This window comes from Rhinatrema bivittatum, chromosome 6, assembly GCF_901001135.1.
Source record: "Rhinatrema bivittatum chromosome 6, aRhiBiv1.1, whole genome shotgun sequence".
In the NCBI taxonomy this organism is placed as follows: domain Eukaryota; kingdom Metazoa; phylum Chordata; class Amphibia; order Gymnophiona; family Rhinatrematidae; genus Rhinatrema; species Rhinatrema bivittatum.
The window spans coordinates 206349497-206375109 of NC_042620.1; the positions used below are offsets into that span (position 1 = coordinate 206349497).

The 25613-nt window shown below is 44.1% G+C and overlaps 1 protein-coding gene across 1 annotated transcript in view; it reads left to right on the forward strand.

The window, feature by feature from the left end:
* Positions 1-25613, forward strand: part of COPS8 (COP9 signalosome subunit 8) — a 51908-nt gene that overhangs the window by 12006 nt on the left and 14289 nt on the right. The window contains exons 4-5 of the mRNA XM_029606485.1: positions 4750-4882; positions 20580-20687. Of these exons, the coding sequence (XP_029462345.1) occupies positions 4750-4882; positions 20580-20687 (241 nt within the window). The remainder of the gene's footprint in view (positions 1-4749; positions 4883-20579; positions 20688-25613) is intronic.

Genomic DNA, 25613 nt, shown 5'->3' on the forward strand with positions numbered 1-25613 from the left:
TCATAACAGCACAGCATGAACACAAGGTGTGTGGCCCTTAATGGAGAGGTGCCTTCAGATCAACGTACTAGAGTTGCATGCCATTTGTTACCCCCTGGAAGCTTTTTCTCATCTTCTGTTGGGAAAGAGGATCTTAATCTAGACAGACAATCAGGTGGCCATGTTTTGGGAGCATGGTCTCATTCACCCTCTGTCAGGAGGCTATCAGGATATAGTCATGGGCGTTCCATTATGGGGCCACCTACAGGTGACCTGTCTTCCAAGAATTCAGAATACACTAGCGGGACAATCTCAGCAAAGTTATTGGATCAAAGAGTAACAACAGTTTATTCAATTTCTGAGGGCAACCAGTGATCGACCCGTTTCCATCAGAAAGCAAAAGAAAAGTTAGAGTTCTGCTCCATGCTTCCAAATAGGTACGTGTTCACTCCATACACGTTTCTTCTAGGTGGGACATCTGTCTACTGTGTGCATATCCACTGATTGCATTAGTCGCAAGGACAGAGGAAAAGATCCTCTGGGATTTGGGCAGAAGTGATCCTTATTGCTCGGGCTTGGGCACAACAAGTGTGGTTTCCATATCGTGTCCAATTGTCATGCATGAGCAGGGCAGGCTTTGCTAACTGAATCTATCTTCTCTGGCTCTCATAACATGGATTTTGAGTGCTCAGTAGTCTCTTCTTTGATCCTCCAAAAGGGGGTAGAAGATATTTATTTATTTGAGGTTCTTTATATACCGCCATTTGTTTAGTAACATCATGTCGGTTCACATTTAACAAGATTTAGCAGCAGCGCTAGAACAGGTAGCAATTAGCAGCAGTGCTTTACAATTAATGTTCAACTTAAGAAAGGTATACTAGTATCAGCCAGGAAGCCTTTAATTGGAAGGTCCTACAATTTCAAGTGGAAGAGGTTCTTGTCCTGGTGTCACTCTAGGTCTCTAAACCTTTTCCTATAGCCCCAAAAATTTATTCCAGTACTTGTTCTGCAGGTTTTAGTACCTCATCGGTGAAAGTTCACCTCAGTGCTATCACAATGTATCACCAGCAGGTGGAAGGTGTGCCAAGCGCTGTCCACTCTTTGATTTCAAAGTTTATGGAAGTACTTTGGCATTCCAAACCTTCGGTTAATAAACCTCCAGTGCCTTTGGGACCTTAATGTAGTACCATCATAACTTATGAAGCTTCCCTTTCAATCTATGGAGTTGGCCAGTTTGAGCTTTCTTACTTGGAAAGTCATGTTCCTTGTAGCAGTTATTTCCTGTCAGAGTCAACAGGGTTTGAACCCACAGACCTAGGATTTCCAAACTGTGAACCTGCCACAAGGCTGTGGAGGCTATTGGCTTTTCAGGGGGTCTTTGTATATTCATCCTACTTCTTGGGTAGTCAGACATGTCTCTGCAGTCTCCCAAATGGACCAGTACTGGGTATTCCCAGGGAAGTGCTATCAGTTTGTTTCCTGATTTCCAATCCTTGTTCTAGCCTAAATATCCTAACCTTGTTCTAGTTTAAATATCCTGTTTCCAAGATTCCTTCAATTGTATTTATGTTCCTGCAATTGTGTTTGTGTTCCAGCACTCCTGCATATAAACTTTCCTGCTTCACAATTCAGTCACCAATGTCCTGCTTGTGTCCAGTTCTAGCATTCCTATTCCATGTGTCCCTTCTGCCTCTTCTCCAGCTCCTGGCCTCTACCTTGCCTCTCGGGTACGCACCTTCCATCTGGGGCGGCCCTGATTGCCAAGCCCCAGATGGAAGGGGCTTGGCAATTAGGTGTTGGTCTCCTATTCATTGTATCTTCGGTTCTGCCACAAAAGGGTGGTTCTAAGTTTCTTTCAAAAGTGGGTCGGCCTTTCAAAATAACCAAACTATCATGCTGCTAACATTCTTTCAGAGCCACATGCACATAAAAAAGGAAAGGCTTTTCATTCCTTGCATTGTCAAAGAGCTCTTGCATATTATTTGAGAAGGACTCAACCTCACTGTCCTGCTTCTCAACTGGTTGTGTCCTTTGATCCCAATAGATTGGGAGTGGCAGTAGCCAAGTGAACTCTGTCCAATTGGCTAGCAATTTGAGGATCTTGCAGGGCTTTATGCACAGATACTGCCCTTGTCTTTTTTTTTGAGGCTGTATAAACTTGAAAACCTCAAGTCTTCTACTTCCAGATTACTCTCTCCAGGTTTAAAAGGGATATTTTCTGCTATTTTCTGTAAGAAAGCCAGGTAAGTCAAATCTTCCTGAGGGTGTACTGTGGCTCTGATGAAAGTTCTGGCAGAAAATCAAAAGATAATTCCAATTTTTTACCTTCACTGGACTTTTTATGTACAGACTATGGAATAGAAGGAGGAATTGAAGTTTAACTTGAAAGCTTTTCCTTAAGCCTATCCAAGTTAAGAATAGGCGATTCCTCTGGTAAAAATGACAGTGGCAATGGATTAACCATATAAGACTTTACAAAAACTTTGAACAAATTCTCAGGTAGTGAAGGCATGGAATGTTTCGATATTGCTCGCCCTGATTCTGGAACCAGAATGGTAGTTTTGTGGCTGAAATGATGTTTATTAAAAGGCAAAACATCTTTTTATGATCTTTTTACTTTGGTACTGAGTGTGCCAGTTTTGACCCCAACAAACATGTTGGGAATGGCATCGAAGAGCATGACACAAAAGCATACTGTACTGAAGAATATTTCGGCACTGACTCCTGGGTGCGGTATTCTTTCTTCTAACTCTCCAAACATTTCTGGGCTGTTTTATCCTCTGAATTTTATTTGCTGATTTCAAATTGTCATGCCTTCTCTTGTTGGAATTTCCGTTTGGAGAACTAGCCCTTTCTAAGCCTCAAGGCCCTTCTTTTTTTTCTGCATCTTAAATAGAATGAGTAAATTGACAAGAAAAAAAAATTTTAGATTGCAAAGAATTGTGTGTCATTGCAGAGAAGTCATCACAAAATTAATTTTAGTTAATATATAAAATACCATATCTAAGGAGGCTAGTACTCGTGCTGGGAATTCCACAAAGTCTGTGATCTCAAGCCTGGAAAGGGAGGGGAAGATAGCTGCTTCTGCTGTTGTCACCCCTTGTAGTCGATCAGTACTCTGAGGATACACCACAAAGGAAATGCCCCCCCCACGCCTTTGGACCAGTGAAAGTCCCTTGAGCCACTCAGGTATGCTATATGTGGAATGTAAGATACGGCAGAGACCCCTGAGAAAGGGAAACACATTTTATATAGTGTGTTTTTTTTATTTGCATACATAAATAAACATCATTTAAAAATTACATGTATAGCAAAACTAGCAAAAATAATATGCAGCAAAAATAGTGCGTATACTTTTCTGCTCTGGATAAATATGCAGCATCAATGACAGTTTGCAGTTTTCTTTTGGCCACTAGATGTCAGAAGCAGTACTAAAAATGTGCCCAGATTCAGTTCTTGTTTAGTTGCTGATCCCTTTTTTTGAATCCCCTTCTCAGGGCTGGATTTTAGGCATAGACAGCATAAGTACATGACTAAGGCACCAAGTTTTGAAGCTACCTAAATATTGGGATGCCTTAGATTCTCCAGTTTCTAATGAGAACCCTTCTTCCCCCTTCCCTTCCTCCAACTCTTTTCTGCAAAGTTTCTCTTTTGGCACATTTTAAATCTGATTTAATCCCTTTCCCAGCTATGTTAATTGGTTGTCTGTCCCAATCATGGAAATCTGATTTGGATATATGAGACAGTATTTTTATTTATTTATAAACATTTGATATTCCTCCTTTTCCAAAGTAAGGCCCAGGGCAAATTACAATCATATTTCAATTAAAATGACAAAAAATTATTATTGCAATGAAGATCATCAAATACAAAGGAAAGGATAAGTAAAGATTATCATTAAGATATGAGATGCATTGAAATAAGTTATCTGAATTACAGATAATAAAAGGTGCATTTGATTCAACTGGATAGTAAGAAAAAATGGGTACAAAAGTATGAATGTATATATTATAAAGTAAACACCTAACGCAGAGGTAGTAAGAATTAAAAAGGATTTGCCACACAGTATTTCTCTCTCACCAATGGTGCTAGCAGCATTGAGGGGATATGATAGAGGTGTTTAAAATCATGAGAGGTCTAGAACGGGTAGATATGAATCGGTTATTTAGTCTTTCAGATAATAGAAAGACTAGGGGGCACTCCATGAAGTTAGCATGGGGCACATTTAAAACTAATCGGAGAAAGTTCTTTTTCACTCAACGCACAATTAAACTCTGGAATTTGTTGCCAGAGGATGTGGTTAGTGCAGTTAGTATAGCTGTGTTTAGAAAAGGATTGGATAAGTCCATTACCTGCTATTAATTAGGTTGACTTAGAAAATAGCCACTGCTATTACTAGCAACAGCAACATGGGATAGACTTCGTTTTTGGGAACTTGCCAGGTTCTTGTGGCCTGGATTGGCCACTGTTTGAGACAGGATGCTGGGCTTGATGGACCCTTGAACTGACCCAGTATGGCACGTTCTTATGTTCTTATCTGTTTTCAGCAGGTAATTTATTTGAATTCCCTTTTGGAGATCCAGCTGATATGAATATTTTGCGCTGACGTGTTGATTATGTAACATCCCACAAGACAGCAATAGATATAAGATTTTGTGTATATGTATACAGCTAAAAAGATATTCATTCAAGAGGATCTCTGAATTAATGCACAGTTTGCTTATAGATTGAAATAAAAACATTTACAACTTTTTTGCTCTTTTTCCACAGGCAAACTCTGAGCTGGGGGGGATTTGGTCAGTAGGACAGAGGATCTGGCAGAGAGATTATCCTGGAATTTATACATCAATCAGTGCTCAGCCGTGGTCTGAGAATATCCAGTCAATCATGGAAGCACTGAAAGGTACAAGAGCATCAGATGTACATATATAGTCCAGAAACAGAATAATCATCTATGTCTGTAGGATTTAGCTAATGTGTGGTAATCTGTGGCAGCCTGCTGTTGCTTTTGGTACACATTTAGCTTTATTACTTTTCTAAAGAATCACCACCCCAAAGCACATGCTGAAACGACACGTGCTCACTGGCCAAGACAGTCTAGAAGGAAAGACTTTATAGTAATGACAAGTGTTATTTTTGTGCTTGAGATCAAACATATTGCATCCGTGGTGTACCTGACCATTTCCAGCCTCAGCTGATAGGGGACTCAAAATCTAAAAACCTAAAATACTAAGATATTTTCCCCATTCTTTATCTATGGAGAAAAAAGCTTACTAAATCAGAACCCAAGTCTCCTTACTGTAGGCTGAGCCATGACAGCAGATCCTCCTTTCCTAGCATGTAGCAGATGGACTCAGGACCAATGGGTATAGTGTACTCCTGATAGCAGTTGGAGACGGATCAGATTTCAATCTGACGTCAGTCCTAGTACATATACCCCTGCAGGAAGTGCAGCTCTTCAATATTTTCCGTCTCCATAGCAGTTCGGGACTCTATGCACTCTAGCACAGCGTTAGAGTAATTTTACCAAAGAAACCCAAAACAAGAAGAAATCTTACCTCTACAGACGAGCCCCGCTTTCCTGCGGTGACACCCTTTGGGTCCCTACCCCAGTTGAGAATTCCAGAGGTGATTTCCGCGATCCCTCGGAGGTTGGCCTCGGTCCGGTGTGGACTTAGCCCCCGGCAACGGGTGAGGCTGAGAGGCAGCGGGTGCAACTTCGAGCGTGGCGGTGAAGGTATTTTCTCTTCTCCACCGCAGCTGGAAACCGCCTGGAATGAGACCGGGAAGCGTCGGGACAAGGTAAGGTAGAAATCTATTTAAAAGTCTTCGGTCTCCGAAGCTCGAAGAGTCGTACTGGTCGCCAGCCGGTACCAGTGCTACCGGGTTGATCAGCCCTAGCAGGGCCAGACCCCGGTCAGATCAGAGGGTCCTCCCATGTGGAGACCCTCCGAGGTGGTTGCCATTTTGTCCGCGTGGTCGCTGTCACCATCTTGACCTGTTCGCCGCCCTGTCAGCCGCCCTGACCCATGTGCACAGAGGCGAGCCATGCGCACAAATACCTTGTGTGCACAACATCGCGCGCCCAAATACCATGCGCACAAACGACGCGCATAGCTACATGCTTTCTGGGCCGTGCGCATAACTTCGGTCTGCGTGCACAACAGCGTGCACATCTCCCTGTGTGTGCACCAAGCCTACTTGCACAACTTCGACAGCCGGAGCGCATAACTAAGCCATCCGGGCCCTGTATTTTATGTGCACAAGTCATGGCACCACCGGAGAAGAAGCTCAAGCCTTTGCCCAGCATGCCACATTGGAGCTGCGCAACATGAGGCCACGGCCCTGTGTATACAGTGTGAGGAGGCCCTGGGGGATACAGCCCATGGTCCGTCCCCCCCCCAAGCCGGTACCGGGTTCCAGTTTCCCGAACAGAACGCCGGACCTAGAGTCTCCCAGTGGGAGCCTCCCTCAAATGGGGCTCCCCAGGGACACTGCGCCTCTCAATTTAGACCCAGCATCTATCTCCTGGGTGGAATTCTTCAAAGGCTTGCATACCTTCGTCCACATGCAGCCGGGGCCTCCGATAATACGACCACAGCCTGCGCCAGAGGTCCTCAACATCCCGGGACCCTCTATGCCCAGAGAAGTACTTCCACCGCCCAGAAGCCTCACCTTCGGGAACACGGACAACTCAGATGAGGATTCAGAACCCCTGGAGGAAGGGGAACCCCCCCCAGGGACCGAACCCCACCGAACCGGCGCTTCTTCACCAAGAACGAGCTTCCAGACCTGGTCACACACAGCTTGAAAGAGCTCGCTATCCCAGGCACAAGTGCCTCGGGGGAACCTAAGATGAATCCCCTCCTAGAGGGACTCCGTCAGACCTCCCGTCATTTCCCACTGTTACAAGCCGTCCAGCAGTTAATTGACCTGGAATGGGAAGCCCCAGAGACGACGTTCAAAGGGGGGCGTGCCCTGGCAGCCATGTACCCTCTGGATCCCGCGGCCAAGGATCTCCTGGCATGTCCGAAAGTGGATGCCATTGTCTGCGCGGTCTTGAAATGCACTACTATCCCAGTTGAGGAAGGAGCAACACTCAAGGATGCTCAAGATAGATGTCTGGAATCCATCCTCAAACAGTCCTTTGACGTCTCCACTATATCTCTGCAGATTGTGTTCTGCTGTGCCGTGGTGACACGCGCCTGCTTATCACAGACCAGGAACAACACTCCTGGGGAAGCCCTGGAACCAGCAGTGTCATTCCTCATGGATGCTGCCTCGGATCTGGTGCACGCCACAGCTAGAAGCGTGTCATCCGCAGTGGCGGCCAGAAGACAACTCTGACTCCGAAGCTGGTCAGCCAACGCATCGTCCAAAATGAGACTCACAAGGATGCCCTTCAAGGGAGCCCTTCTGTTCAGAAGCGAACTAGAGAAGCTAGCCAATAGATGGGGCGAATCCCCACTGCTGCGGCTACCAGAGGACAGGAATAATAGAAACCAATGACCTTTCCCCCGAACTTCTAGGGGCGAAGGATCACAGTGCTTCAACCCATTCAGAAGCACATATCAAGCGCCTCGCCCCGCAGGCAGGAACCAGTCCTTTCGGAACAAGCACAACAAAAGGGGAGCCAGCTCGGGCCCAGGTCCCAGCCGCAACCCACAATGAAAATCAGCCAACCCGTCCAAAGGAAGAAGCCATAGGGGGCAGACTTGCCCTATTCTACCAAAGATGGGTCAAGATAACATCGGACAAGTGGGTCCTAGCTATCATCCGAGAGGGATATTACCTGGATTTCCACCACCTTCCTCTGGACAAGTTTATGGTTTCCCCCTGTCATGATCCTTCCAAAAGGGATGGCAGTGGAGGCTACACTGACCAGATTACTGGCCTTAGAGGCCATAAAACCGGTACCAGCACATCAAACAAATACTGGACATTATTCCATCTATTTTATCATTCCCAAGAAAGAAGGAACATTCCGGCCCATACTGGACCTCAAGTCGGTCAACCGCCATCTGAAGATTCCTCGCTTCTGCATGGAAACCCTACGCTTGGTAATAAGGGCGATACAACCGGGAGAGTTCCTTACATCCCTGGATTTGTGGGAAGCCTACCTACACATTCCGGTCCATCAAGAGCATCAGCGTTTTCTATGCTTCACGATCCTGGACCACCACTACCAGTTCCGGGCACTACCATTCAGGTTAGCCACAGCACCCTGGACGTTTACCAAAATCATGGTGGTAGTGGCAGCAACACTGAGGAAGGAAGGAATCCTCGTACACCCTTACCTGGACGATTGGCTGATCAGGGCGACATCCTCAGAGGAAAGTCACCAGGCAACACAAATAAGAGCTGTCTGCAACCCTCCCAATCTCTGGAATAACTGGGAGGCCGGTTTGACATCAAACTAGACAAGGTCATCCTGACACTGGCAAGGATATCAAGACTGATGACCCAGTTATGAACCCTGTTGAGCGAGCATGGGACTACCTCCAATTCCTCGGCCTCATGACGTCCACACTGGAAGTAGTGCCATGGGCAAGAGCCCACATGAGACCCCTACAATGCTCCCTACTGTCACGATGGAACTCGCTGTCCCAGAACTACACCGTTCGCCTCCAGCTCCCGAACAAAGTTCGGACCCAACTACGATGGTGGCTACAAAGCCATCTGAGCCAGGGAGGGAAGCTATCCTCACCAACCTGGATCCTGCTCACTACGGACGCCAGCCTACGAGGATGGGGAGCACACTGCCAGGAGCTGACTGCTCAGGAGCAATGGAACAAAGAAGAGTCGGAATGGAGCATCAACCAACTAGAAGCATGGGCAGTCAGACTAGCCTGCCTACGGTTCGGTCACAGACTACGGGGCAAATTGGTCAGAGTCCTGTCGGACAACGCCACAATAGTAGCCTACATCAACCATCAGGGAGGAACCAGAAGCCAACAGGTGTCTCTGGAAATAGACCCCCTAATGTCATGGACGGAAGCGAACCTTCAAGAGACCTCGACCGTCCACATTGCCGGGAAAGACAACGTCGCTGTGGATTACTCGGCAGAGAAAGTCTGGACCCAGGAGAATGGAGACGGTCAACCACAGTATTCAAATTGATAGTAAACCATTGGGGACCACCAACCATGGACCTCCTGGCAAACCGGTCCAACGCCTAAGTCCCCAGCTGCTTCAGCAGCTGCAGACGGGAACCTCAGTCCCAGGGAATCGATGCCCTGGTACAGACCTGGCCACAGGAAACTCTATTATATGCCTTCCCACAGTGGCCCCTATTGGGCGCAATCATCCACAAGATAGAACACCACAAGGGACCAGTACTTCTAGTGGCCCTGGACTGGCCAAGAAGACTGTGGTACGCAGACATGCGAAGGCTGCTGACAGGGAGCCCCCTCCCGCTACCGCCACAAAGGGATCTGCTCCAACAAGGGCTGATCCTCCACGAGGATCTAGCTCGATTCTCTCTTACGGCCTGGCCATTGAGAGGACTCGCCTGGGGAAGAGCGGATACTCGGGGGCAGTAATTGACACTCTGCTCTGACACCCTGCTCCGAGCACGCAAGTTCTCCACATCCCTAACATACATAAGGATTTCGAGAGTATTCGAAGCCTGGTGTGAGGACCGCGACATCATTCCACGCTCAGTCAAAATTCCTGTGTTTTGGAATTCCTGCAGAACTGCCTACAGAAGGGATTGTCTCTCAACTCCATCAAGGTACGGAACCAAGAGTGAGGGCGGCAGCCTAGCCTCTCGCCTGGATGTCTCCCGCTTTCTGAAAAGAGACAAGCAAATCCGACCACCCCTAAAGTGGCCGGTGCCTCTATGGAACCTCAATCTGGTCCTAGATTTCTTAGCAGGAGCCTCCTTCAGACCTCTTCGCGGCCTGTCTCTCCGACTGTTAACATTGAAAACCGCCTTCCTGGTGGCGGTCTATTCGGCCCGTCGTATCTCCAAGCTACAAGCACTGTCCTGCCTGGAGCCTTTCCTCAGACTCACTACGGGAACCATCCAGTTACGCATGGTCTCGTCCTTCCTCTCCAAAGTCGTTTCTCACTTCCATCTCAACCAAATCATCTCGCTACCATTGCCGGATGAGCATAAGAATTCGGAAGAGTCTCGCAGTCTATGCCACCTCAACGTTGGTAGACTCCTAGTCCGATACCTGGAAAGGTCGGAATCCCTTCGAAAGACGGACCATCTATTCGTCCTTCACAGCGGGAAGAAGCAAGGGGAAGCGGCCTCGCGAGCAACCATAGCCTGCTGGTTCAAAGAAGTTATCAAGGCGGCCTACGTAGAAGCAGGCAAGCCGCTGCCTTTACAAGTCAAGGCCCATTCCATTAGAGCCCAGGCAGTGTCCTGGGCGGAAACCAAAATGCTGTCACCTGCCGAGATCTGTCGGGCGTCGACATGGTCCTCCATCCATACCTTCTCCAGGTTTTACTGCCTGGAATTTCAGGCTCGAGAGGACACAGCATTTGCAAGGGCAGTACTAAGTGGGCCACGGGCAGCCTCCCACCCGGTTCGGGAGTAGCTTTTATACATCCCATTGGTCCTGAGTCCATCTGCTACATGCTAGGAAATGGAGAAATTACTTACCTGATAATTTCGTTTTCCTTAGTATAGACAAATGGACTTGGCATCCCACCCACGGTTGCCGTCATTCATGGAATTCTCGGGTGACATCCCGAGAGCGAGTTATTCACGGGTAAGCCATGCTTTCCTCCAATTAGGACACCCATCCTACCAGGTGTCGACGTTTCTCAGTTGAGGGCACTGGCGGTCTCCAGCTATAACCAATTCAACCAGTTCAAATTAATCAAGTTAACCAAGCTATAAAGTTAATCAAGTTATTCAAATTATTCAGTCATGCATATATCCACAATTGCTTTTCGAGGCGAATACTGAAGAGCTGCACTTCCTGCAGGGGTATTTGTACTAGGACTGACATCAGATTGAAATCTGATCCATTTCCAACTGCTATCAGGAGTACACTATACCCATTGGTCCTGAGTCCATCTGTCTACACTAAGGAAAACGAAATTATCAGGTAAATAATTTCTCCATTTTTAAAGTAAAGCTAAATTGAAGAATGGTAAACTGAACCTTTCCCTGTTGACCAGCAGGGCTGAATTAGCCATGAAGTGGGGTGACACACTGAATGGATCTCTCTGTCTCAGCTAGTAGAGCTTTTGCTCTACTGAGCATGTACAAGAGTTGCCGCGTGGGTGTTGCCTCTTGACCCCCCTGTAACATATTGCCGAAGATGGGGTGCTGCACCCTGGTTGGCATCTTGTACCTCTATGTCCTGAGACCAGCAAGGTCCCTGGTATCCTGATATTTTGCTACTTCTGGCTACTCTGAGGGCCCACTACTACTCAGCCGCTTTATTGGTCTAGTGCCCAAGATTTCCTGTGAGACACTCTGATGATCTCACTGTTCTGATATAAAAGAAAGCTCAGTACTCTGAGCAACAGTTTAGGATCCTTGAGTTCCAGTGCGTTGCTGTTACTGTTCCTGATTCCTGACTCTTCCTTCACCTAGCTGCGCTGACCTCTTGCCTCTCGATGCGGTATGAACTACTTGCCTTGACCTTAGCTTGCTACTTGATGCTGTAAGAACTCTGTCTGCCCTAACCTTTGGCCTGGTTCTTGAACAAACTCTGCCTGCCTGCCTGCCTTGAGCCTGCTTGTCCGACCACACTTCTGCTTCTCGATTTGGTTCCAGGGTCTTGGCCCCGACCATCAGCTGCTTCAGAGACCACCCTCAAGCCTGTGGCACCTCCTTGGTCCTTTTTTTCATCCAGACACCATCATGGATGTGTACCTTTGTGTCTCTCTATTTTTCTGTGAAAATCTTCCTAGATTTTTCTCTCAAAAATTTTTGTTTCCTCAGCAGTCCCCAAAAAGCTCTTTTTAGTACTAATTTAAAATTATTTTTTTTTAAAAAGTAAATAGAAATGTTTTATTCACAATATCTGATAAGAAGAAAGCCACGGTAAGTGGTTTCAAAGACTGTATTTGCGAAAAGAAAATGCCTATTACCAATTGACATGAATTTTGTGCCACCAGTATTTAGGACTGGACCAGTTCCAGGCCAGCTGTTAGACTTATGGATGGATGTCGTCACATACCCAAAGATTGAGAGCCTAGAAAATGGAGAACCTAAGTAAATCTCTCAGAAGCCGCAGTTAGTCCTCCTTCTGAAGCGCAGCCTTGTCTGCCTCCCCAGGTATAGAGTTGAATAAGAGCTCCTCAAAAATGTCTCCCCCCTCAGTGGAACAGGCCAAACAAACAGAAACAAGTTGCATAAACAGAAACAGCATACGTTGAAGAAAAAGAAGCACCACTACTTGGATTCATTAGAGCAGCTGGCACTGAAGAAGCACTGAGTCTCAGGTGCATTGGTGCACGGTGTATCGCGTTGGCAGCACACTGCACATTAGTACTGTGTAAACATATCTCCTCAACACTGTCAACGCATTAAACCCTTGACACCTGTGCCCATTCATGCTGTTCCATCATTGGTTTATCATGCTGCAGAGTTTCCCACAAAGCTGTATGCTGGCCTATTGAGAGCTTTAACAAGGCAGAGGGGGATATGATACTCTTACCCCCAGAAATTACTAAGCACTTACACCAACAAAGTTAATTGAACAAGGACTATGTCTGGAGAACCCAAATCCCATTTGCTGTCTGGTATCCATACATCTAATCAACCTCTAATCCAAATTTTACAGAGTCCTGAAGAGGTACATGATTCCATTCTCGTATCAGAAGGTGTTCTACCACACATGCTAGAACAGAGGGCATATCAGCCTCTTGACTAAGTAGTGGAGCTGATGAAGAATTTTTAACCTCTTTGGCGGCTATGGATAAGAAGGGTACTTCTAATTTCTCATTTCCAGCATATCAGATTTACTCCTGTGAGAAGGAGTCCCAGTATCACCAGTTCACATTGATACTCCAGAAACCTCACTTGGTGGTGCTAACCTTCAGCATTCCCTTACAGCAGAGTCCAGCTAGTCAGAGGACTGCACCAAGGGTATACCCCTCTGAGGTGTAAAAAGACCCCTCTTCTGTCACTTTCTTTATCAGTGTGGTCCTGATTTAATGTTTCCTCACCTCTAGCCTCTGATGAGTAGGAAGGGTCTCCACTAGAAAACCTTTCCTACTCCATGTTTCTGGACAAGTTTAGGAAAGCATTTGGAGTAAACATGTTTTAAGAGTAAAGATCCCTGCACGTATTTGCTCTTCTCCAAATTCTGGATACACCAACAGAGCCAGAAGCTATCCCGATCCATGGTATCCTGCAAGAATTGCAAATAAGAGTGTGGAAAATTCCTGTTTCCCATGCCTCAGTTGCAAGGACCTTAAATATAGAGTGCAAAAATACCTGGAATTTGGGATGGTACAATTACCCTGTTAATTGGCTGTGGAGCATTTTCTCTTAAAAGATCAAAGAAAACACAGACTTATTTTAAAAATCCGCCAGGAAAGGATCCTAGATTACTGGACAACTTCTGTAAAAAGATGTTTCAAGGCCCCATGCTTAATACACTGATTTCTGCACACCATTTCTACATGATTCAGTACTTGCATAATTGTATACTGAAACTAAAACCTTTATGTCCACCCAGTGAAGATAGAATTGTATAACCTTAGCCATGTTTCGATGCCGTGAAGTATATATGCCATGTAATTAGGTCCATCTATGAGGCATTTGACACCATGGCATGCTCCTCATTAGCCTTCAATGGAGTATGCCACATTGGTTGAAAACAAGTAGCTTACTAGATGATGTCCGTGACAAGTTGATGGATGTCCTCTACCTGGGTGATCAACTTTCAGGAAAAAGCTCCGAGAAACAGTTGCTCAAGTCATCAGCATGTGGCAGTCCAGTCCCTATCTATGGGACTAGAACACCAGTCTTCTGCAAGGTACACTTATTACTCATAAGATTGTATTTCAGAAATTCCAAAAATATTGGATGCTGTCTCTTCTTCTGTAGCAACATCTTCTGACTTATACTATACAGTTAGAGTGCCATCAACCAAAGCCAATACAAGTTCAGCCCAAACCTAGACCAAGTTTTTGATCACTTTTCAAACTCTGCAACCATTTTTTTTTTGGTGGGGGAAGAATCCAGTGCTACTTGGTGGAGTGGTACAAAATCACCAAAGATTGCTGGGTTCTCAAGATTGTGAGGTCTGAATATCAGTTGAATTCTCTTGGCTTCCCATGCTTCATCATCACTCAGCCTTTAATCTGAATCCATCTTGCTCGACCCAATTCTGCCTTGAGGCGGCATCACTCTTCAGACAGCAGGCGATAGAACCAGTTCCTCTCCATTACCATGGCAAAGGGCTCTACTCCCACTACTTTGTTATCCCCGAGACCTATCCTGGATTTAAGAAGCCTGAACAAGCATATACTTCAGGAGAAATTAAAACTGAATTCCCTCCACACAGTCCCCCCCCCCCCCTCATCCAGAAGGGGAAGCAGATGCGCACTCTGGATCTAAAGGATGCTTACTCTCATAGTCCCTTCTAGCCCTTCCTTTGGCATTACCTGCACTTTATAGAGGACTCTTGTCACTGTCAGTACACAGTACTCCTCTTCAGCTTCTCAGCAGCACTGGTGCCTGGCTGTAGTAGCAGTGCATCTGTGTTGTCAGGTATCTAAGAATTCCCTTGCCTGGATGACTGACTTGTGAAAGTGTGTTAACTTCCCTGCAAGCTTCTACAGTTGCTTTAATCTCCTCCCAGGAAATCAAATTCATTGGCGCATGGATAGATTCTCTAAAAGAGAGAGCTTTCTTTCCATCAGACTGGGTGAATAATCTTAGTTTCCTTGTTGAATACGTATCTGTGGTCAGCCAGAGAATTTCTAGTCATTCTGGGCCACATGGTTTCACTAACCTGCCTTCACATATGGCTTATGCAGAGGGGTCTCTGTTCCCGCAGAGGGGTTTCTGTTCCCACAGAGACCAGTTCAATCAACCCCTGACAACCAAAGTAACAATTTCATAACAAATGAAACAGGATCTATGCTGGTGGCTAGACCCCTACATCTTCAGATGGGATCACCTAATTCTCACCAAGTTACATTGGTGACGGATGCCTCCACAAATTGTTGGGCACCAACATGGGGCCCTTTCGACCTCTAGAAAAGTGGTCATTCATAGAAAAAGAATTTCAAATTAACAGCATCAGAAATGCTTTAACAACAATAACTTGCTTCCTTTAAGGGAAGAGCATGCTCATTAAAACTGACAGCCAAGTAGCCATGTTCTATATGAACACGCAAGGGGGGCACAGGATCATGGACTCTTTGCCAAGAAGCAATACATATATGGGAATAGGCATGCAATCATCAAGCTGTCATGCAAGTGACCTATCTTCCAGAGATCTCCAACAAATTAGTAGATCACTTCAACAGAGAGTTTTGACCACAGTAGACAGACTATTCAGTTTATGGAGATTTCCAGCAGTTGACCTATTTGCACCTTGGACAAGTGCAAGGTGTTGCATATAGGGAAAGATAACCCTTGCTGTAGTTACACGATGTTAGGTTCCATATTAGGAGCTACCACCCAGGAAAAATATCTAGGCATCATAGTGGATATTACTTTGAAATCGTTGGTTCAGTGTGCTACAGCAGTCAAAAAAGCAAACAGAATGTTAGGAATTATTAGGAAGAGAATGGTTAATTAAACAGAAAATGTCATAATGCCTCTGTATCGTTCCATGGTGAGACCGCACCTTGAATACTGTGTACAATTCTGGTCGCCGCATCTCAAAAAAGATATAGTTGCGATGGAGAAGGTACAGAGAAGGGCAACCAAAATTATAAAGGGGATGGAACAGCTCCCCTGTGAGGAAAGGCTGCAAAGGTTAGGGCTGTTCAGCTTGGAGAAGAGACGGCTGAGGGGGGATATGATAGAGGTCTTTAAAATCATGAGAGGTCTTGAATGAGTAGATGTGAATCAGTTATTTACACTTTCGGATAACAGAAGGACTAGGGGGCACTCTATGAAGTTAGCAAGTAGCACATTTAAGACTAATGAGAGAAAATTCTTTTTCACTCAACGCACAGTTAAGCTCTGGAATTTGTTGCCAGAGGATGTGGTTAGTGCAGTTAGTGTAGCTGGGTTCAAAAAAGGTTTGGATAAGTTCTTGGAGGAGAAGTCCATTAACGGCTATTAATCAAGTTTACTTACGGAATAGCCACTGATATTACTTGCATCAGTAACATGGGATCTTCTTGGTGTTTGGGTACTTGCCAGGTTCTTATGGCCTGGATTGGCCACTGTTGGAAACAGGATGCTGGGCTTGATGGACCCTTGGTCTGACCCAGCATGGCAATTTCTTATGTTCTTATGCATTAGAGCAAAACAGAAAACTGGAAAAGTTTTGCTCTATTCTTCCCACTGAGCTTAGATCAGCTCAGGATTCTTTTCTGCTCATGCAGATCTCATATTTGCTTTTCCACCAATTCCACTGATAGAATGGTGCAAAAAGTGCTCAAAGACTGGGCCTATCTAATCTTCATAGCTCCTGCATGACTCAGACAAGTTTGGATCACATATCTAGTGCAGCAGTCCAATAGTCCTCTGATTTCTTTTGGATCAGATCTGTCCTCATTAACTGGATGTCGAGAGTTCAATGATTGCCTTACCCAAGGAAGTTGAAGATATTAGTGTTGGCCAGAAAACTATCACCTAGAAGAACCTATGGGTATTAAATGGAAAAGGTTCTCCACATGGTGTCCACGCAATCCCTTGGAACCGTTTGCATGCAAAACCAAAAATCATTGAGCTATTTGAGCTCTCTTTCTGCTCCAGAACTTAGCACCTCATTACTTAGAGTACATCTCTGTGCCATAGCAGTTTATTGTTCTCAAATTAAGGGGAAGCCTATTTCCACTCATCCATTAGTTTCCAAGTTCATGAAAGGCTTATGGCATACTAAACCTCCAGTTTTTAAATCACTTGTTTCATGGGACCTAAAGTGTTTCTGGCACAGCTGATGAAACCACTATTTGAATATGGAAAACTTCTAATATGGAAAGTAATATTTTTGTAGCAGTAATGTCAGTCAGAAGAGTCAATGAGCTTCAGACTTTAATTCATTATCCACCTTAAATGCAATTCTTCCACAACAGGATGATGCTGTTACCCACCCAGAGTTTCTGCCAAAAGTATCTGCTTTCCATATTAATCAAACCGTTGTTTTACCTACATTCTTCCCAAGGCCACACACACATGAAGGTGAAAAAGCCTTTCATACCCTAGATTTTAAAAAAGCCTTGGCTTAATACAAAAGAAGGACTCTGCCCTATCATCAGACTTCGCAACTATTCATCTCTTACAATCATAAAAGACTAGGCATAGAAATGGCCAAACATACATTTTCCAATTGGCTAACACTGTATCATACATTGCTATGAACTAGCAAATCTACAAGTTAAACACCATCAAGGCTCAACAAATTAGAATCATGACTGCATCAATGGCTCATCTGCAAGCGTACGTCTCAAAGACATCTGCAAAGCTGCAATGTGGTCATCAGTTCACATCTGTAACGTGGCACAGAATGGAGCCATGGACCAGTGTGAGGTAGGCATACCACGAAGTGGCTCTCCCCCATGTGGCAGGTTGCAGGCAGATGGTAGAGCAAGAGTAGTGAGAGTTGGAGCTAAGGTTGTAGCAGGCCACAGGTAAAGGCATAGTTAGGGACTGGTCCGAGGTCAAGGCAGGCAGCAGGCAAGAGCATAGTCAAAGTTTGGGCAGAGTCGTGGCAAGCATGGCGAGGTCAGTGTCCAGTACAAAGTCAGCAACTGAAGATCAAAGCAAGGGAGATAAAGACCAGGGAGAGACAGGAAGATTGGAAGACAAGGCGAGAGGATTGTAATACTTCAGGACAGGAACAATGGAGGAACGCATATCAACTAGCACTGCAAGTATGAGCACGGCAGGAGACCTATTGCTGAGGTGCTGAGCTTCCTTGTGTACCAAAGCTGAGATGGCATCATCAGTCAGTGTTCACAAGAAGTGCTGGCTGCATGGCTTATAAAAGGGCTTTCAGGTAGTGGAAGTAGTTTCAACCAGGCCGTTGCAGGAATCTATGCCAGGAGTGTTTAGAAGTAAGGGGCATTACAACATCTTTGCATTCCATTACTGTCTGGACAATCTCTCAAGGCATGACAGTAAATTTGGACAAGCAGTTTATGTATTCTGTTCACCTAGTAGTCTCTCCAAGGTAGGTTCTATGTTACTTATTCAGTAAAGGCTCTGCTGCAGTCCTCAGCTTGAGACTCCTCCCCATATGTCATGGCTAATTCAGTCCTGCTTATTGAAGGAGAAAGCAAGTTTGCTTACTGTAAATGGTGTTCTTCGTAGACAGGATGAAGTAACCTTGCTAAATATCATCACTCCAATTCTGCTCTACCTCCACTGGCTTCCCATAAAAGCTAGAATCACCTTCAAGACATTATCAATGATCCACAAGGATATTATGGGAAGCGCTCACCTAAATCTTACCTCGCAACTCCGCCTTCACACATCAAAAAGACCCATCAGATATAATTATAAAGGTTCTTTATATGCTCCCCCGATTAAAACTTCGCTAGCAAAACGAGCACTCTCCACTGCTGGGCCCTCCCTATGGAACTCATTACCGCCAGATCTTCGTCTTGAAACCTGCCATCTTACCTTCAAGAAAAACCTCAAAACGTGGCTCTTCCGACAAGCCTATTCGGAATCGCAGAAACAATTCGACACAGGTCAAAGAGCAAAATAGCACAATATAAAGTCCACTACCGACTTTATACACTTAGGACCTTCAGGACCTTTTCTGGACAGTCCACCCACCTGCTATGAAAAACCATCTCTTGAAGCATCAGCTTTCTAGCTCATGCTCTTCCCATAGTTATTTTATTTTATATATCTTTTTTACGTTTAATATTTTATATTTATTGATCTACGTTCTTTTGTTCAATAATTTGTTGATTGTTTAATGTTATGCTGCACGTTCTCTGTTCAATACTTTGTCTATTGTTTAATGTACTCCCTTTACCTTTACCATGCTTAATGTAACGCCTTACCGGCGACAGTTTTGTTATATGGAAACCGACTTGATTTGATATGTATATCGAGAATGTCGGTATATAAAAACCCTAAATAAATAAATAAATAAATAAATACCTATCCGCATCCTTGGGAGAATCAATTATCTAGTTAGAATTGGCTCTGAAATCGACTGAGGGGGCTCACAAGGCAAAGTCCACACAGGAACTCCAACACACTCTGTGTAGAGCAAAATCTCTACTAGCTAAGAGAGAGAGGTCTGTTCGGATGAAATCACTCCATGTGTTATGGCTAATTCATCCTGCTGGTTATGGAGAACACTGTTTACGGTAAAGAAACTTGCTTTCTCCCCACCACTTCCAAGTAACCCCCAAAACAAAATCCTCTTTTCTTTTCTAGCTTTTGATAATGTCAGAATTAAACTAAATAGAAGGCTTATCCATGTCCAGAAATAGATCTGGATTTTATGAAAGTATTTAAACTCCATAATTGTATTAATCTCATTATCTGGATATAGTGTATATATATCCTTGATACTGCAATATTAAACATTCTTTTGGACCCCTTCCAATCCTGTCAAATCCCTTGGCATTCATCACCTATCTTTGGCTTGTTAAGGGCTGGAAGGGAAAACTCCAGCATGGCTGAAATATTCAGTACACTCTAACAAGCATTCTTCAGCTGATAACCCTCTACAAAGGCACAAGTGTAATACCTGCCTAATGTGGTTGAATCCTGAGTGCTTGAAAATGATCCACTTGTGATGGACTGAACAGGGATGTAAGCAGGTTTGTAGTTTGGATTTCATGAATACCTGGCTGGCAACCTAAAAATATACCTCAAGGTGTCAGATCTTGTAAGCACATGAAACATCTTTACTATTGAGGATAAAAACCATGATTGCAAAGACAAAGTTACTTTCAAATGCGATGTTCTTAGTATGTGATTATGAATCTCAGTAATTGCTAGTTGTTGGTTTTGAGTTGTCTGCAAGGACAACTGTGGGTTAGTTTATCAAGGAATGTGCTCATAAACTGAGTGAACTCTCACAATAAAAGTTGATTCCCTACTTATTTGTCACTTTGGAGTAGTTATTTTCTTTCCCTGTGCCATAGTTTACCCAACTATATCTACATAGCTATACAGCAAGGATTGAGTCAGAAAGTGATGTAGGATGCATGAAGGTGGGGCATTCAAAAATGGTAACAGAATTCAAGAAAGCATGGAATGAGGATCCTAAATGGTGAGGATACACAGCTAAAGCTGGAGATCAGGTATTGTCCATGATATTGTAGTAGTAAAGTTGAACAGAAAGACCAGATGATCGTCGTGCTCAGCTTTTCTTATTGGAATTTGTTGTATCCTGATTCCAAAAATATTCTCTCGGACCATCAACTCCAGAGATGCCTGCAATTATGTTTTTGATGATAAAACATTTATAGAGTTTTGGCAGGAGAAAAAAGTGTTTGACTTTTATTTCCCTTTCCAACTGTAGATGCAACCAGGAGACGAGCCTTCGAATTGGTTTCTCATGCATATACCTCAATTTCTGCAGATGATTTTGCTGCCTTTGTGGGGCTTCCAGTAGAAGATGCTGTGAAAGGTAAGGTGCCACTTGGTGGGCTCTGTCAGCAAGCAGGGCTGAATTAACCATGACACGTGGGTGATGTCATCCAGTGGTGCGAAACCGGCTCATCTCTCTAGCTCAGTATTTTATTTATTTATTTTATGTATCTGATTTATATATTCTGATTTTTAGCACTTCAAAGTGGATTGCATTCAGGTGCTGTAGTTGTTGTAAAGTTTTACCATTGACCATGAATGGGATTTTCCATGTGTGCACTGCCTCGTAACCTCTGTCTTTTTTTTTTTTTTTGTCCGAACTTCCAATTGGATGTATACCCTCTCTATCTCTACTTTTCTTTTTTTTAACTATTTGAAGTCTTTGCTTCCGCTTACTCATTTTTCGAGTTGCTTCATTGCCTTGGCAGCCCTGCAAAAGCACTTTAGTACTACATCCAAAATAAAAAGGAAAAAGCCTGAATAACTCAAGATGTCCGACTCCAAGAAGGTCACTTCCAATGGCTTCAAGGATTGTGTTTGTGGCTGCAAAATATCCATTACCAATGACCACAATCTCTTACAGATGTTTAAGTCCCAGTCATGTCTTGGCTAACTGCTATGACTGTGCTTGAATGTCGCCGAGATCCCAGAGAAATGGGACCTGGAAGATGGAGAAACTTTACATGTTGGTGAAAAGTCAGTCATTTCTCCTCTTGGAGCAGGGCTTCTTCGATGTCTCTACTCCAAGTCGAGCAGAAGCTACTCAAGAAAATCTCCCCCAACTGTGGTGCCAAGCTCTAGATCCGCTATAGTTCAGGGGTTGAGCATGACATGGAAGTGTCAAGTATAGGAGAATCTGAGTGTGGCTAACCTCACAGTATGTTACTAGATTTAACCAATAACCTTATGATATGAATTCATTAGCATTAAGGAGCAGTTACAGACCCTTTTTATGAGGTAGTAAATTTGTTTATTTAACAGCATAAGGTAAAAGTTTAATATGGTACAATTATTTCTTTGGTTTCAGTTTGTTTTAGTTAAAGTTTTACAGCGCAAAGCACTGTCATGGAAGATAAATAGAATATATAAGCGTTGTCTCTAAGCTCAACTTTGCACTTAAGAATTATGCAATGCCAAACTTAGGAATTACTCAATGCCAAACTAAATAACTCAGCTAAAAGGTTATTATGCCAGTGTTATCTCACCCTTATCCGATCCAGGTCACTTTCCAGCAATGCAGGAAACTGTTTCAGTACTAGGCAATGGGGTAATCCAGTAAAGCCCCTTATGGTGGATGATAAAAAACCCAAAAGGTCTCGGACATCTCCGTGAGATGGCAAAATAGAGCAAATAAGTTCTTAGCTTTAATTCTTTCAAAGGAAAGCACAATAGTTGCTTCCATGTTACGGAGCAGACTCTACTGAGTAAGATCTCAGTCTTAGCTTACAGGTTCACTGCAGCCAAATATCTGTAAGCAGAGCTTGCTTTGACAGAGCTCTTGGGTAATCTGTAATGAAAAGCCCTAGGTTAATGACCCTTTGGATAATGTTCACAGTCTGGGTAATTCAGAGTCCCTTTTCTCCTATTCAAACTTATTGAATGTTCAATTCCATAGGTTGCAACGTTGATCTGGATTGGATATTGGCACCTCCTACAGATGCAAGATTGGTGGGATGTAAATGATATTGTCTGAGTCTCAATGCACAGGAATTTTACCTTGGGTTAATGAAATTCTGAGAGTCCGTTAGCAAAACAGGTGCTAGAACAATACCCATTTCATACCTGGCTACAAAGTTTAACCAAGGACATCTTTCACTTCTTGTCCAAGGTTCTCCTCTCATTGGGGAGGTGATGACAACTCTGATACGGAGAAAAAAAATCAGTTTCTTCTCTGTGTGAATTACAGTCTCATATGAAGTTGACAAAATCATCATGTGGTTCAGTCTATGTGCATAGCAGTAGGTCTCAGTTCATGATGTATATCTTTATTTAGGGTCACTGGAATTTCTCCTACAGGGAGCAGCAAGCTACTCTGTGCATTCAAGTACTGCTTCACAGGGATCATCTGTGCAGAAGAAAAAGAAGTGAAATGCGTGTGCCGCTGGAGCAAAAGTTAGTGCCAAAGAATGCATTGTTAGTGCACTGGCCCTCAGCACCATCTGTGCACAAGATGCACTTGATGCAGGAACAGGCCTGAAGGAGACTTCTTACCATCCTCCATGTTAGTGGCTTTGTTTCTTCTTTGATGTGGATCCCAGACCTTCTGGAGCGCCTTCTCTTCCTTTTACTTGTGGGCTTTGCTTGGAGACTGTAGATCTGATATGCTCCATTGTGCTTCTGGATTCTATGCGACCAGCTCAATAAACCCAGAAAGGAGTCTCTTCCTGAAATCCAGTACATGGTTTTTCTGGAGGATGACCCTATACTGGTTTCAAAGGAGGATGTCTGTTCCCTAACTTCAAGCCAAAAGACCCAACAGTCCATAGACCAGATGGCTGAATTGATGAAGAATTTGGTTACCCCTTTGGCGGCCAGTGACAGAGGGTACCCTTCAATCTTTCCTGTCCAGAATGTCTTGATTTGTTCCCACAAGGGAGAATCCATCTCACCTCTATGCCTCAGGAGCTCTCATTGGTGGGAACTAGCCCTCATCAGTCAGGCATACCATCCCTTTCTGTGGAGGAATCTAGCCAGTCTTATAGATGGAGCATGGGACACCACGGTCTGGAGCATAATTTGAGAGTATCCCCTCTCTGAGTTGGCAGAGGACCCCACCCTGATTGCCCCCATTTTCATCGGGGTAATGAGCTAGTGTCCCTCCACCTCTGGATTCAGAGGAAGGAACCCCTCTGACCTTTTTAACTGAACTGCAGGAGCATTTATCTCCTCCAGAAGGCCTCTGATACCCCTGTATAATTTGGGTAAGACAATCAAAGTCAGCATCCATAAGATCAGGTATTGCCATGCAGAAGTCTTCAGGATAATTCAGACTCTGGAAAAACCTTCAAAACTTGTAATAATTCTGATCCATTTGATTCTGTGGAAAATGCAAATAATATGGGATAATCTGGCCTCCTTTCCTCCAGAAGCCAGGAAACTAGATCTTAAGTACAAAGTTCAACAATCTCCTGGGTTTGGGGTGGTTTAATTACTATACCAATCCTTGGTTGTTAAGTTGGAATTGAAACAGGCTAAAATATTTTCCAAACTGTTCCCCCTACTCTCAAATTGGGTAAGGATCCTAGGACAGGGGTGGCCAACTCTGGTCCTCAAGAGCCACAAACAGGCCTATTTTTCAGGATACCCATAATAAATATACATAAGAGAGATTTGCATGCACTGCCTCCATTATATACAAATCTATCTCAATTTCATTATGGATATCCTTAAAACCAGGCCTGTTTATGATTCTTGAGGACCAGAGTTGGCCACCCTGGCCCTAGGACAACTTTGGGAAGAAAGTCTTTTCCAAAGCTTGATGCTTAATGCCTGCATTGCAGCCCAATAACAGTATATGATACAATACTTACAGGTATATGATACAATACTTACAGGATTGCATCGATAAACTGAAGCCACTAATAGAGTCTCTTGACAAGGAGCAGGAAAGCTATGCTTTTGGATCTGGAAGAGTGTGAGCACCATCTCCTCTGGTCAGTATATGAATCATTCGATACTGCAGCAAGATCATCTGAACAGCAACTGAATCATGCTGGATGGCCCGGTTGAGAGTGTGCAGCCTGCATGAGGATGTTCATTTCAAGTTGGACAATGTCTCATGTTCAGATGACAATCACTTCAATAATAAGGTCATAAGAACATAAGATATGCCTTACTGGATCAGACCAAAGGTCCATCAAGCCCAGTATCCTGTCTGCACCAGTGGCCAGTCCAAGTCACAAGTACCTAGCAAGTACCTAAACAGTAAATAGATCTCATGCTACTAATGCTGGCAATAAGCAGTGGCTATTTCCTGTTGATTAATAGCAGTTTATGGACTTCTTCAGGAACTTATCCAAACCTTTTTTTAAACCCAGCTACACTAACTTCCTTAACCATATCCTCTGGCAAAGAATTCCAGAGCTTAGTTGTGCATTGAGTGCAAATGAATTTTCTCCAATTTGTTTTAAATGTGCTACTTACTAACTTCATGGAGTGCCCCCTAATCCTTGTATTATCCAAAAGAGTAAATAACCGTTTTACATTTACCCATTCACGTCCTTTCATGATTTTGTAGATTTCTGTCATATCACCCCTCAGCTGTCTTTGCTCCAAACTGAACAGACCTAGCCTCTTTAGCCTTTCCTCATAGGTGAGCATTTCCATTCCCTTTATCATTTTGGTCACCCTTCTCTGTACTTTCTCCAGTGCAACTATATCTTTTTTGAGATCCGGTGACCAGAATTGCACACAGTATTCAAGGTGCAGTCTCACCATGGAGCGATACAGAGGCATTATGACAACCACCGTTTTATTTGCTATTCCCTTCCTAATAATTCCTAACATTCTGTTTGCTTTTTTGACCACCACAGCACACTGAGTCGATTTCAATGTATTATCCACTATGACGCCTAGATCTCTTTCCTGGGTGGTAATTCCTAATATGGAGCCTAACATCATGTAACTATAGCAAGGGTTATTTTTCCCTATATGCAGTAGAAATGATCTGCTGTGTTTGTTCAGGTGCTGGAACAGTAGCCTTCCTTTGAGCTTTGTGTTGTGCTTTGATGCAGTATGCGTTGGCATCAACTGTAATAGTTTTTGCTTTGAGGGTTTCACTGTAAAGGTCCATGGTGTGTGGATTTCTCTAATGTTTGGTGTGTGAAGGGATTGTTCGCCAATCGATACGGTGCTCCATATGTCGAACACTTTAATGTTTTGTGCACTCCGGTGCTTCAAGCACTCTTCCACCTCTGTGTCGAGTACTTCGATGTGCCATGCTTCAGGTGCTTCAATGCATCGACTG